At 42.8% G+C, this 13770-nt stretch overlaps 1 protein-coding gene across 1 annotated transcript in view; it reads right to left on the reverse strand.

Moving 5' to 3' along the window:
• Positions 1 to 10537, reverse strand: part of LOC310951647 (adenylate cyclase type 6-like) — a 28585-nt gene extending 18048 nt beyond the window's left edge. The window contains exons 1-2 of the mRNA XM_083919969.1: positions 10405 to 10537; positions 9342 to 10281 (exon numbers count right to left, since the gene is read on the reverse strand). Of these exons, the coding sequence (XP_083776095.1) occupies positions 9342 to 10281; positions 10405 to 10424 (960 nt within the window). The 5' untranslated portion in view covers positions 10425 to 10537. The remainder of the gene's footprint in view (positions 1 to 9341; positions 10282 to 10404) is intronic.
• Between the last annotated feature and the right edge of the window lie 3233 nt (positions 10538 to 13770).

Here is a 13770-nt window from a genome sequence, read left to right on the forward strand (position 1 = left end):
TATGTATTTCACAAAGACAGCTAGTGATACTGTTGAGGGACACATGCTTGTACTTGGAGAAAGATTATAAGTGGTCAAAGAATTCAGATATCTTGGGATGGGGATAGACTCAAATCTCTCCTTCAAATCTCAGGTTAGGAAGGTTCCTAACAGGGTCAAGTACAACCTAGCAAATTTCTGAACCATAGGGGATTTCATGTGAACCGAGGCTGCTAGAATGTACATGAATGCCATGATCCTATCACATCTATCCTACTGTTTAACAAGCTGGTCACAGGCAAGTAGTTCAACCTTGAGGCCACTAAAATAAACAAACCATTAAAAAACCCTTGATAAGAAAATTAGTAGTTTTCACTACTGTAACATACCGGAAGAACATTACCTGAGCTGGGAAAACCTGATTAAACATGCAAATATTAGTCTTTTCTATAAAACTATTCCTCCTCCACTCTACTGCTTCGTTAGGCAATGATCAAATACAAATCAGATTACAAGAGGAGTCACAAAAGGCGAACTGCATTATCCCACTAAGAAAATCTGCTTTCAAACAATCTGCCTTTTCAATTAAAACAGCACATCAATGGATACACATCAGGGAACTCACCGCTTACAGGTCTTCTTCTAGACAGTTCAAACATGGCTTACAAGCCACCACATCTGTCAGCACTAGTTTGGACGCCTTCATCGTTTTGAAACAATTTGTTTGCTGCTAAACTGCCCTGTTGCTCGACTTACCTCAGCACTACTGCTGTGCTGCTTATATTTGTGTCCTCGACACTGAAGAGGGCACTTTAGCACATGTTTTGGCTCCTAGAGGGCAGTTTAACACATGTTTTGGCTCCTTGACAGGAACTTTTCCTAAACTTAAGACCTTTGGCAGAAAGCTCTGAAGGCTAACTTCTCCCATGTGCACTTCTTAATGTTTAATGCCCACTCATTTTAAAACAGTAAATGCATGGGCTACATGGATGACAGTGCTCAAAGACTAAGGCAGCATGTCGACCTGTCGATGTTCCATGTAGATGACATGGAAATTAAGAAACAACACTGTGTTTGTGTTTGTATTGAGCTAGATAATCCTTGCATCATCAGTATGCAGAGGGAAATATCTACGATAACTAACCAATGTGTTACTCAAGCGTATTGCTATCTCAGGTAACATTCATTGGCTGGGGTTGCTGGAGACGTTATAGAGCCACTTAACACTGTTAGCATCCAGGACCAGCAAAAAAATATAGCACCTTTTTAAACTCTTTAAATATCAAATACCGCTCATACTAAAACCCATGAACACATGGTTCAACGCTTCAACATGTGGAGAAATTCAAAACTTGACAGGACTGCTGTGCCTAGTTAAAGTTGCTAACCTATGATTGGACAATCGCTGTTCTGTCAATTCATTTTCTAATCCTTTCAGCACTGCTTTTGCTTCAAGTGGTTTGGCGCCGTCTTGGACTACTGGGGTCACTTAAATTCACTGATAACAATATTTCACGCTCACATGGAAAGAATGATTGTCCAGAAAACTGTGTGGAGAACAAGACGCTGAATTAATAAGACCTCTTCCCAGAGGACGCAGTGACTGACGGCATATTGTTGTTGAAACGAAGCCAGGGAGAGCGCAAGCCAGAGCGTATGGGCCTTTGAGGAGCATCTGGAACTCCTTAGAACATCTGTGTTAGATCAGGCTCTGTAAAACACACTGCAGCACCCCAAACACAATGACAGTGCTTTACTCGTGACAAAGCATAAGAGTCTCCTCCGTAGGTTGCCCCTTATCTTTCCTTGAAAGCGTTGGTTATTTATTTCCATATCCTTTCATTTCATTTATTCTTTCTTGCTGCCTCCTGTTCAGTGACTCGCTCTCACTGTCACTTTTAGCCTTTGTGAAAGAGTCTGTCCGTCCGTGTGTGTGTGTGTGTGTGTGTGTGTGTGCGTGCTGTGCCAGGCAGCTGCTGGGTTTGTGTACTCAGCCTGAGCCTCATGTCTACACACGGCTCGCACTGCCCTTATCTGAAATGACCAGAACCACATCAACAGATAAAGAGTCAAGCCCCGCCGGTTCGCTCTGCCGGGTGGTCTGTACTCTATACTCTGTCTGGATGTTGCTAACTGAGTCGCACTACAATCAAAAATTTGTGTTTTACAGTGGAAAAACTTCACATAAAAAAAAAAAATACTCTCAAGCTGCGGATGAAAAGATAATTTAGAGCCGAAGCACCTTTAGAGTCTTGTCATTTCTGTTATTTGTGATGAACTGCAGGGCAACGTTTTTTCCTTTCTCAGGAAATCATTTCCAGGATAACATCAATCAAACTATTTAAAGGTATTCTTAGTTTCTAAAATCTATCATCATTGCGAGTGACATGATGAAGCAGTGTTTTCAAACAAAAAACTGCACTGCACAGATGTGAGGCCTCAAAATGAAATCACTTTTACTCCAACATATTTGAATATGCTATTCCTTTCAATTAAACTTATAAGTTGTTTCCACTACAGTGAATAAACAACTTTCTTTTGATTTATGGTAAATAAACAAATAAAAAAAGGTTAACATGGAAACGTTTCATTAAATTTATCAGATCTGTGTCCAACACGGCTTCAACACATTAACCTTTTCCTGTAATAAACAGTTCACTCTGTACAGTAGTTTATTTTATAATGAGTAAATTGAGATTTGCATTGTGGGATAAATACCTTTTTTTCATTTCATCATAAAAGCACTATATGGAGTATACATTTCACACTCAAACAGAGAGTACTATAGTGCACTTCAGAGCCAGACTTTTCCTTTACTGTAAATTCAGAAATAATCTACACAGAAATGTGTTCCAACGGTAGAAAAAAAAAAGTAGTAGTAAAACGTCTTTATTTAATTGTATTGTCAACTCATATAGTATATGCAGTTTACTATAAGCTACATTAGCAGCTGGGAGCTTGAAGCCTGGGGAGGAAGTAGTGTATTTTGTGTGCATTTGAGTTAAAGATAGGGGTCCATACAAACATGTGATGCATAAGATAAATCATGAAAGAGCAGAAAGTTGGTGGCTGGTATCCATTTTCCTTTAAAACAGGAAATGGTGAAAATATTCAGCAATTTTTTCTTCTCCCCAAAGTGTATTTTAGGCCAGTCATAATATATTTTATTACAACAAATGTGTTTTTTAAGCTAAAAAAAAACACTTATTACACTGCAACACTTGTCATTGTTTTATCAACATAATAGTATGACTGATGACAAAAGGATTTCTATAAATAGTTGTAGTTGTTGTCTTTTCTGCATTTCCTTGTATGGTTTTAGACATCTTAAGAGCATATTAGAGGCTGTGCACTGAAACACAAGACAATACACGATACATAAATAACGTAGAGCCTTATCTGGAACAATTACTTGTAATGTAAAGCCAGTTATCCTGATCATTCTGACCATGTTCAAACTCCTTTTGCTTTTCCTTCGTCATGTTTCTGTAAACACGGGCAGGGACATGCTGGGGGTCCTAACACTGAAAAACTAAACACCACACACATTACTGTTGGCAACCGGGAGGGTGTGACTTCTGTGGAGAGCCTATTAAAGTACTTGGGTTTTGGAGATGCAAAAGCGTTTTGAATTGTATCTTCATAAAATGTAGGGGGTTCACAACGTTCCCAATATCTAGTTTTCATGATATGGACAAATGATAGGTGATTAAACAAAAAGACTGGAAAGGAATGTAAAGGCGTGGTAATAACAAAGAAAAACAACAACATTTATCTGTGACAGAAAAAGAAACAAACCCGTACAAGGTCAATTATTCAAGCCAGAGAGCTTTCTTTAGAAAAGTGTGCATCTTCAAGGCCTAAAAGCACATCCTGCACTGTGGCTACAGACATGCACCATCACCAGAGATAAGCTTCCCTGAACCGCACAACTGGCAAACAACATCCTGTGTATCCCTCCCTCTCGACTCCACACCACCTCCACTCATATGACCTCTCCTCTGTCATCGCCATGTTTAATTATGGACTGTCTCATTTCGAGAGCGGGGGGGCACACGGCATTAATCGATTCGAGCAGCCAAACAGCAGCGTGTCTAGAAAGCTCGGACCCCTCTCCAACATTGAGGGTCCCCGAGCCTCCGGCTTCTCAGAAGGAGAAACAGCAGAAATCAATTTTGACCTGATTTTTTACTTGAAGCAACGGTTACAACAGCAGGCTGAACTGGGTTCTGCTGGCTGCTTGAGTCGTAGTTGTTTCCATAGCAACCGCTGGACCGACTGATCACAAGCACTGAGGGAGACACTTAGCAATGCTGTTTATTCCCCATCATTCTCAGAAGTGATGCTAAACTGATAACTCGTTTTCCAGCGCTCTTATTGGTCCACAGATTGGTGGTGGTATGGGTGTCTTGAGTGTTGTGTGTGTGTGTGTGTATAAATCTGTATCAAAGTAAATCTACAACAAAGTAAAATGTATTTATATGGAGAAACAACTACACAATCAGGTGTATAAATGCTTACATTTGACACTGTATCTGGAACCTCTGAGTAAAGCTGTGTGTGTGTGTGTGTGTGTGTGTGTGTGTGTGTGTGTGTGTGTGTGTGTGTGTGTGTGTGTGTGTGTGTGTGTGTGTGTGTGTGTGTGTGTGTGTGTGTGTGTGTGTGTGTGTGTGTGTGTGTGTGTGTGTGCGTGCGTGTGTGTGTGTGTGTGTGTAAGATCCCATCGGTCAGCAGCACCCGTCCTGGCAATGAGCAAAGTGTACATGTGACAGGTAACCTCGTTAAAATGCTGCTGCCGCGTTAAACACGCAAATTATTTATCAAGGAGGCAGTGGAAAAGGACTGCGTGGAGAGAATATCGGATTCTCCTCCGATCGCACGTCTTTCTGCCTTCTCCTTCACCTGTACAGGGTGTCTTATTCTATAGCTGCAGCTTTGCACAGGTGATCACATCACACTGACAGCTCCTCCACTGGGATCCAAGTACTCCCACATCTCGATGCACGATGCACTCAAGGTTATTCCAGCCCTGGGAGCTGCTGTGAAACTGTGAACAGCTGATACAGTGTGAGATTTGCTCTGATTAAAATGCATTATTTTTTCCTTGGTGTAACATCCTGGAAATTTGAGAGTAAACAACCATTTGGAAAGTCTGACGTGAGACTAGAGTGGATTAAGCACATTATGACATCAAGCATCACGTTATTATTTAAACTATATTCCCTTATCTTATTTGCTGAATAAAAAAAACACACTCAAAACACTTAGTGGAAGCTTGACAAGGAGACCTGTGAAACATATTGACTGTCCTCTGACCCAGAGTCCACAAAGAGGCCTGATTTGCCCTCTGTGCTGTTTAATGAGCTTTTAGGGGCTTAACCCACCGAATCTGCTGTGGTCAAAGATCAAAGATCCATCGCAGCTTACGCTTCATTAACTTGCAGCAGACGAAGATAAAGAAATGGTTAGACTAGCTGAATATACAGCATCAGCCTTCAGGGTGTGTGAAAACGCAGGCCCATGTGTATGCAGAGAAAAGGGGGTTAGAGTGACCTGCCTGTTGCTCTGACGCAGGCTCTGATAAGACTGTCCAATGTGACGCAACAGTTAACAGAAACGCCAAGGGCTGGATATTTTTAGGAACCAGTCTTTGACCTCTCACAGCACTTGTGTCAACAACATCCACACAACAATGTTAGCCTTAGTCGGGGACAATAAAGCAAATAATGCTGGGATGAAGAACGTATGAATTATGAGGAGTTTCAGTGACAAAATTTGAAAAAGTCAATTGACAAACATGTATGCAGCGATGCTGTGTGCGTGCAAAGCAGCAGAGTGGCGTGTATGAAACAAGCTTGGGCTCTACTGGTGCTTTTTTTTTTTATTTATTCCTCAACAAAAGCACGCACTGTGCATGTTAGTGTTCACACTCAAATAGACACCCACACACACAGGCAGGACAATAGTTTTGTGATGGTGCTTCACAAAGAAAAACAAACAGCAGCAATTCTGACAAACATTCAATAGAGACTCGAAGGGAAGGTGACAACCATAACAAAGCATGAGCTGGTGTGTGTGTGTGTGTGTGTGTGTGTGTGTGTGTGTGTGTGTGTGTGCGTGTGCGTGCGTGTGTGTGTGCGTGTGTGTGTGTGTGCGTGTGTGTGTGTGTGTGTGTGTGTGTGTGTGTGTGTGTGCGTGTGCGTGCGTGTGCGTGTGTGTGTGTGTGTGTGCGTGTGTGTGTGTGTGCATAGATGGGTGGGACATGCACATGTGTATGTACTGCCATGGCTAATTGATTTCAGCTGAGGAGTCTGTGGATCACAGACATGGCGACACAAAAAACGTGAGGAATAACAGCACAGTGAAGCTCACATGTAATAGGACGTCTCCATTACAACCCCACTTTTACATCTTAAAGCTTAAGTCCTGTGTATAACAAGGTGGTTCAAACTCTTATATACTGTATTGTACTTCATGGTGTGAGTGTGTACTATAAGACGCTCAAAGTGAAGCTAAGAACAAACACCTTGACTCTACTGTATGCAGCTGTAAAAACACACATGCCAACCGACGCCAAGAGCAATAGAGTTTAGGAAACAACCAGATGGACTGCATGTGTTTTGAAAGGTTTGAAGGGATTAAGGACCATGAATTTCAAGAGGCCAACATGAAATAGTTGACATGTAGCAGGCGAGAGCCTCAGTAAACTCTGGTCTGAACCCCGAAAATAAGTCTATGATATCACGGTATATTTTGACCAAGAATATATGACATTGGGTTTTTTAATAGTTCTAAAGTAAACTGCTTTTACTACTATTCGGTTTTCAGGTTATATTCTTTGCAGATGTCATGAATGAAGTTGGTCTTTTCTTTTGTGTTTCTAAAAATAAGACTTTATGGTCCTACATGAATAACTGGCCCGTCAAGCCATTTTGTGAAAGATGTTTTGTATGTTTATTATGGTCGTAGTAGTTTACCTTTAAAGGGGCAGTGTTTAAGAGTCAGAAACTCAGCCAGTCTGCTTCATCAGGAGTGTGTGAGTGTGCTTTGATTATAAAATCAGTATATAATTCACAAAGACAAGTTCTATTTTCCAGCTCAAAAATTCACTCTTATCAGTAATCAGTGAATATTTCCCCTCTAAAAATCCATATTGGACTCAAGAATGCAAATAATACAAATATCATTTACTCCATGGATGATAAGATTAGTCGGCTGCTTTTTCAGAATCGACTTGCACTCATGACAGAGGAGAAACCCAACTCATCTGCACAGATTCCTTCTCAGTTCCCTGTTTAAATCTGCAGCGCCACCAAACAAAAAGACAGACATAAAAGAAGGTATGCATTCACATCATTCCTCATACACAACTTTATCATTATCTCTACCTTTCAACACCAACAGAAACCCAGTGAGGTTAATGAGTTATTGGAGAAAGAGGAAATACTTGCACAGAAGCGTGAAGCAGTGATTGATGATACTGTTTTACTGTGTCACATATAGAACACGGGCGACCTTAGGAATAAACAGCATTGCGAGGCTGCAGCTATCTCATGACATTCATTCACTTAATCACGGCAAACACTGTTGGAGCCTGTGATGGATTGTTGTACTATAGTATATCATGCAGGATAATACAGAGCACACAGCAGTTCCCACGAATCCCTAACCTAGTCCTGTACTTCTGTAATTAATTTACAAGAAACCACTAAATATTATAACAAAGCAATCTGTCTTTAAGTGTCTTGTTTTTGTTGCTGTTGTCCGGCTCTCACTGAGAGGATATGTTACTGAATGCATACCTCACAGTTATGGTAGAGACATTAAAGTGACAATCAGTGATTCATCCATAAGTCCTATATCCCCCTATTGTTTTTAATTTAATGGCCTTCCTATTATGTTTTCCAAAACTTTTCCCCAAGGAGAAGAATGTCTGTTAAACAGCTACGCGAGAAGCCACCATACTGCCCCCCCGCCCACCAGTCAGCCTCACCCTCGCCACCCCACCCTTGGAGAAGAGTACAAAGCGTCCCTTGTGTGAGAGCACAGAGACCGGAGTGATACTGCTTTATATCATGGTATTCTCCAACTGTCACACAACAGCACACATTCACACACATACAGCTGTCTAGCGGGGGCGACTCATTCAGCCCACTGACCTTCAGAGAGCCCCTAGGTCCATGGCATGACGCACTAACACCACACTTTACAGAAAGACCCATAAACCCCAGAATACATGTAAATATGCACATACAACACAGTAGAGCCACTCCTGTTCACATAGTATAACACCACCCTACGATAAACATTGTGACAGAGAAGACATTTTTAAAGCCCCAGGACATGTAGTGATACCGTGATAACTTATCCATATATAGCACAATTTTTAGTTACCTGACGTACTTAACTACTTTAACTTTAATATTTCTAATTTTCCAAATTAAGTAGCCTCAAATATGATGAAAAATTCTTTTAGGCGTGCACCTATTTTATTTATTATTATCTTCATTATTGTTTAACCCAATTTAGTTTTGTTTACATCAATTATCTGTTGAAAGAAAATAGTGTCAGAAAATGCCCAACGTAAGGTCTTCAAAGGTGTTGTTTTCGATCGAGCAGCAAATTCTCACAAATGTAAGGTTAGAGTAAGTAATTGGTATTTTTGCTGACCTGATGACTTAACAATGATTATCAAAACAGTTGCAGATAACATACCTGTCCATGAATTGACTAATCTTTTCCGCTCCACATTTTCAACCACATTGCAACAATACAATGCACTATATTTTTTATCCGTTTGGAGACTACATCAAGTTAGAAGTTACTTTAAGTGAAAAATGCATGACTTTTTTGGTATTTTAGAAAACCTTGGGATTTAAAGCTGCACTACTCATAATTTCTACAATAACAATAGAAAAAAAAGACTACGGTTGCACCCAAAATACATGGGGAATGGGTGCACGGTGTGATGAGGGTGGGGTGCAGCAGTTTTCTTTTTACCTGCAACACAGACTCCATCTTTGTAGCGTGCGGTTGCTGTCAGCTTCACTGTGTGCATGTTGAGTTTTACCAAGTGATAATGGTTCTGCAGGGTTTAGAAGTGTAGGCTATATAAACTGGTACTGAAGTAATTAACAGGATTATGGATACTCATTGATATGATTGAGTTATGTGTGAAATGTAAAAAGGTTACTCTACTGCGTCACATTGCCTCTGGTATAATGCAGTGTGCCTTTCTTTATACAGTTATAAGTAGTTTTTACCTGTTGGAGGGCTGCGTCGCTGTATCGTATCGTTTTTTGTTCACCCCCAGTGTCAGTTTAGGTCAACCACTCAAACAGTCGGCGCCAAGCCTTTCTTACCTGTTTCCAGAGGAACAGGTCTTCCTTATTGATCTGCCAGGTCGTGACCACGTGTATGATGGACAGCACTGCTCCACTCAGCACCGCCGCTCTCATCCTCACAGGCAGCAGAGTGTAGATGATGTAGATGAAGAACACGGACCACCAGATGCCTTCTGAGGCACTCCTGGGTGCCACCATGAGCACCCCGAACACCTGTACGGACAGCAAGACTCCGATCACCAGGTAACTGACCATCCACATGTAGTCCTGGTGGAAGCCGTTGCGGTTACACACTACCATAAGAGCCATGAAGAGCGCCATCGCCACCGACAGGGCTGAAGAATAGGCAACATGAGGGGCGGCGTGGACACAGTGGAAGGTCAGCATGATGCCGCACACGATCACAAGTACCCCCATGAGCATGGTCAAGGAGCTCTGGTTCAGCCTGAAGAAATAACGCTGGTATAGTCGCTCCAGTTTGCGGGACTGGAATTTTTTCGACTGGAACACCCGCACCACCCTGAGCCAGCAGTCTGCAGCAGTCACCACCCCTGCTGCGCCGTTGGGACCATCATCACCCATGTCCCCGCTTCCTCCATTACACCCCCCTTTCCTCCCTTTCAACTCGCCGTCCTCAAAGCCCAAGTCGACCGATTTCAGCCCCACCCCTTCCCCGGGAGCCCCTCCCCTTTTGCCGTAGTGGTCCTCCTGCCATCCGCAACGGACGCCGAAGTTGCCCCCGCCTCCCACGGCCCCTGCCACCCCTCCGCGGTGGTGCTGATGGAGGGGGGCTCCAGAGGGGGGCTCCATAGCATCTGGGTCCCGCAGACAGCTCATGTAACGCGGGTTGCAAAGAGATGAGCCTCCCTTCCGTTTGGACTTCTTGCCATTGCGTTCCCCCCACGCAGTCTTGCGGTCGTCCACTCTGGCGACTAGGAAACCACTGAACCAGGACATTCTGTGTGAGCAGAGAGGAGAGTTCAGTACAGGAATAGGTCAAAGACGTATAACAGCTACAGTACTAATAGCATGTGGGAGGACCATTTATTCCTCTATCCACCTGTAGAAGTTGTTAATTTACCTGTCGGGGTTCTGGTACATGTCCCAGCCCTTTCTCTTGGAGCCGGTTCACTCATTTATCCCCTTGGACAAAATTTTGAAGTAGTGAGGTGGTGTTTGTAGAGGCCACACTGCAGGGCCACAGGGTGAGATGGGCTGGATGGGGTCAAAAGGCGCACCAGTCGCTTTACGAAGCTCCAGATGTTTGTGCCAGGGCCAGTGATCAGAGACCAAGGTTAATGAGAAGTGATCAGAGACCAAGGTTAATGAGAAGACCAGTCTCTGCTGCCAGGCCTATCTCCGCGGCTTCTGCTGGGTCTAGAGGAAAAACAAAAACAAACACATACAGTAGATTATATAAACGCCAATGCACAAATACATCTGTGATGGTGTCAAATTGAATCAGTGAGTAGATCAGGTGAGAAACATCAGATCATGATATTAATGTGGATGTCTTGTCCAGTCGTTGATACCAATTACTTACTAATGAACCGGCCTGACACAGTTCTAGCTCTTTGTTAGCAATGATCTCCTTCATCCAAAATATGACGGGAAATAAAATGCGCCGTCAGTTTAAATGAACATGAATCCCCTTTCCTGGATAACCGGACACACTTGAGATTTGGTCTCATAAAAACTGATGGATTTATAGCAGAAGAACATGCTATTTCCAAAACTATGGGGGAGGAGGGGGTAGAGGGAGGATGAGATCCAAAATAGCCTGAAGGCTTGGGTTTTTTAAGGTGAACCAGACTTTGCTCGATTTTACCCCCGTACAAAAACCCACCCTCTGGTATAAACACACAACAGCATTCTGGAGTCCGTTGGGCTGAAGATAAAGAGCGGCTCCTTCAAGCTCTGTTTATTATCACAATCAATGATAAAAAAAAACAAGTAATAAATACAGATAAATGTCACTGGACAACAGGACACTGTCAAGGCAAATATCAAGACAGCAATGTGAAACACAACACGACAGCATCTGTGGGCCCTGCAGTGTTAAACCCAAAGTTGTTTAGAAATGACTAAAAAAAATCAAACTACTTCCATGTTAGTGTTATATAACATTTATATTCACAGAGATACATGTAATTGTATCAAGTCTGTTGTTGCTGGATGAGATCTATATAGAAAGGTTGCCCTGTGAGCACTAGAGAAGGACAGAAAGGGTCACATGGATGAAATTAGTTTTATATTATGAGCATTTTATCCGAATGTTTAAATTAGGCTCTACCTTAAAAAACATGTCTGCTGGACATATCTGTCTGTTTGACACAACAGACTATAGAGAGTTTACATACACTATTTTTGACTTAGTTCAGTTTTCGTTAAAAAGCATACCATCAATGTATAAAAGTTTATATCTGATATACTATGTTTTATAGATGTTGTTTGTTATTTATTGCCAATGTATGTGCAAAGTAAGTAATCTCTTGAGAGCCTGTGCAGGCTGGGCACCTTTGAATAGATGACAGTCATTTGTGTTTGAGTAGGGATGCAATAAGCCGATACTGTCCTTATTAAGCAGACTGGGTATCGTCCAGATGCGGCTGATCTACATTAAATACAGTTCTTTTGAGTTTGTATTATCAGTTACATTTATTCAGTCATGGTGGGCCGCTGACACAGCAACGCCTGCCTTCATGTTACCCCACAAAAGAATGATCCCAATGAGTTCCGAACAGCCAGCCATGCAGACTTTAATGTCCCTCTCCAGACACGTGTTAAAGTATTCAAAGACTACACGGCTATGATTAATATTTTGTTTAACATGGAGTTACCACATAGAAAGTAAAAGGAAATCCTCAGAGACGGCGCTAGAGGCACATCTGCTGTTTCTCCCTCATTAAGAAATTTTGCATCTGGCCTTGCCGCGACTCTTCTGTAACTACGTTCTAGCTTCTACCTGAGGTTTACGAGCAGGCCCGAGGAGAAAGTAGCATGCACACAGCTCATCAAGATGACTAAACACATTGGTGAGAGTCAGCCATGGGCCTGCCAGCTTCAGACAGGAGGCAGCGGGGCAGCAGAGCCAGCTCATGGAGCCCCACAGGTGGATGGATGGACACAGAGCACAACTAATTCATCGTAAACATCGTAATACGTATCAGAGTGGTAAGTGTTGTTAGCATCTTTTATGAGTTTCTGTTGTTTGTTAGCTTGTTAGCTTGTAACTGTCAGTGGGTGACAGCTGTGATGACAGTGTGTTTTCTCTCTGTTCTGACAGTCGACTCTGAACCGGAGGTTTAAGGTTTCTTTGCTGGTGTTGTGTCCAAGTTGTTCCCCCGTTGAATAGTGTTTCACATATTAGACAGTGATCGGTTTATGGATTAGTGACATACCAACTAAAGCTATGTTTGAATTTCAAATTGCAGAGAAGTTCATAGACATCTCTTCCTTTAATAGAGGAATGTGAAAACATATCTCAAGTGCTCAGATACAAATCACTATAGTAAGTGTAAACACTTTAGAGGACAGAAACAGAAGAAAAACACCTTCTGAGTGTAAGAGGGCATTAAAGTTTGGGGGATTGGGAATATCAGCAGATAAGAGTCAGGTGGTGCATCCCATCCATAAGGCTACATCGTGATTGTGGATATAGTCTTTACAGAAAACATCTAAAATATTCCCCTAATGGTCTCGTGGGACTTAAAGTGTGCATTTCTTTGATATTCAACTGTTGGTGAATTCTGACCTGCTCACCTTTTACAGTATAACTCCAATATTACTATAATAACCCTGCAGCATTTTTTAATAACACACATATGCCTCAGCAACTGCTACCAGCTGATCTTCCCAGGCCTCCAGACGCCCTGAGCTCCACAGTGCAGAGACACGGAAAGCAATGCAGCCGCCGCCGCGTCCTCTTCTGCTGCTGACGCCTCCTCCACCGGCATTTTCACCAGAGCGGCATGCTGTGTTGTTGAAGCAAAAATAGCATTTCCTCGCTATATCTTGCCTGCATGCATGCGCCTTCTCTGGCACGTATCCGTCCTCCCTGGCAGCGGATCGACTCAAGGAGAACTATCCAGCCCTCCCTCTCTCTCTCTCTCTCTCTCTCTCTCTCTCTATCTATCTATCTCTCTCTATCTCTCTCTCTCTCACACACACACACCTCCCCTCTTCTCTCCTCCCACCTCCTCCTCCCCTCCACCTCCCCGGCTGGCTGCGTCCCTTACTCCCCTGCACAAGGTCGACCAGCTTGTACCCATTTGCAAACGTCGCGCTGTTGTCAGTCGCTTGGTGTGCGTGTTTGCACGGTGCTTGGCTGTACTCTCCGGTTTCCCCTGCTATAGCGTTAGGAGAGCAGAGGAGAGGGGAGGGGAAAGCGGAGAAGGAAAGGCGGGGGTGACTGACTATTCCTAAGGGACATTTTCAACCGGACAGC

The sequence above is a fragment of the Echiichthys vipera genome (genome assembly GCF_963691815.1).
Source record: "Echiichthys vipera genome assembly, chromosome: 9".
Lineage (NCBI taxonomy): Eukaryota > Metazoa > Chordata > Actinopteri > Perciformes > Trachinidae > Echiichthys > Echiichthys vipera.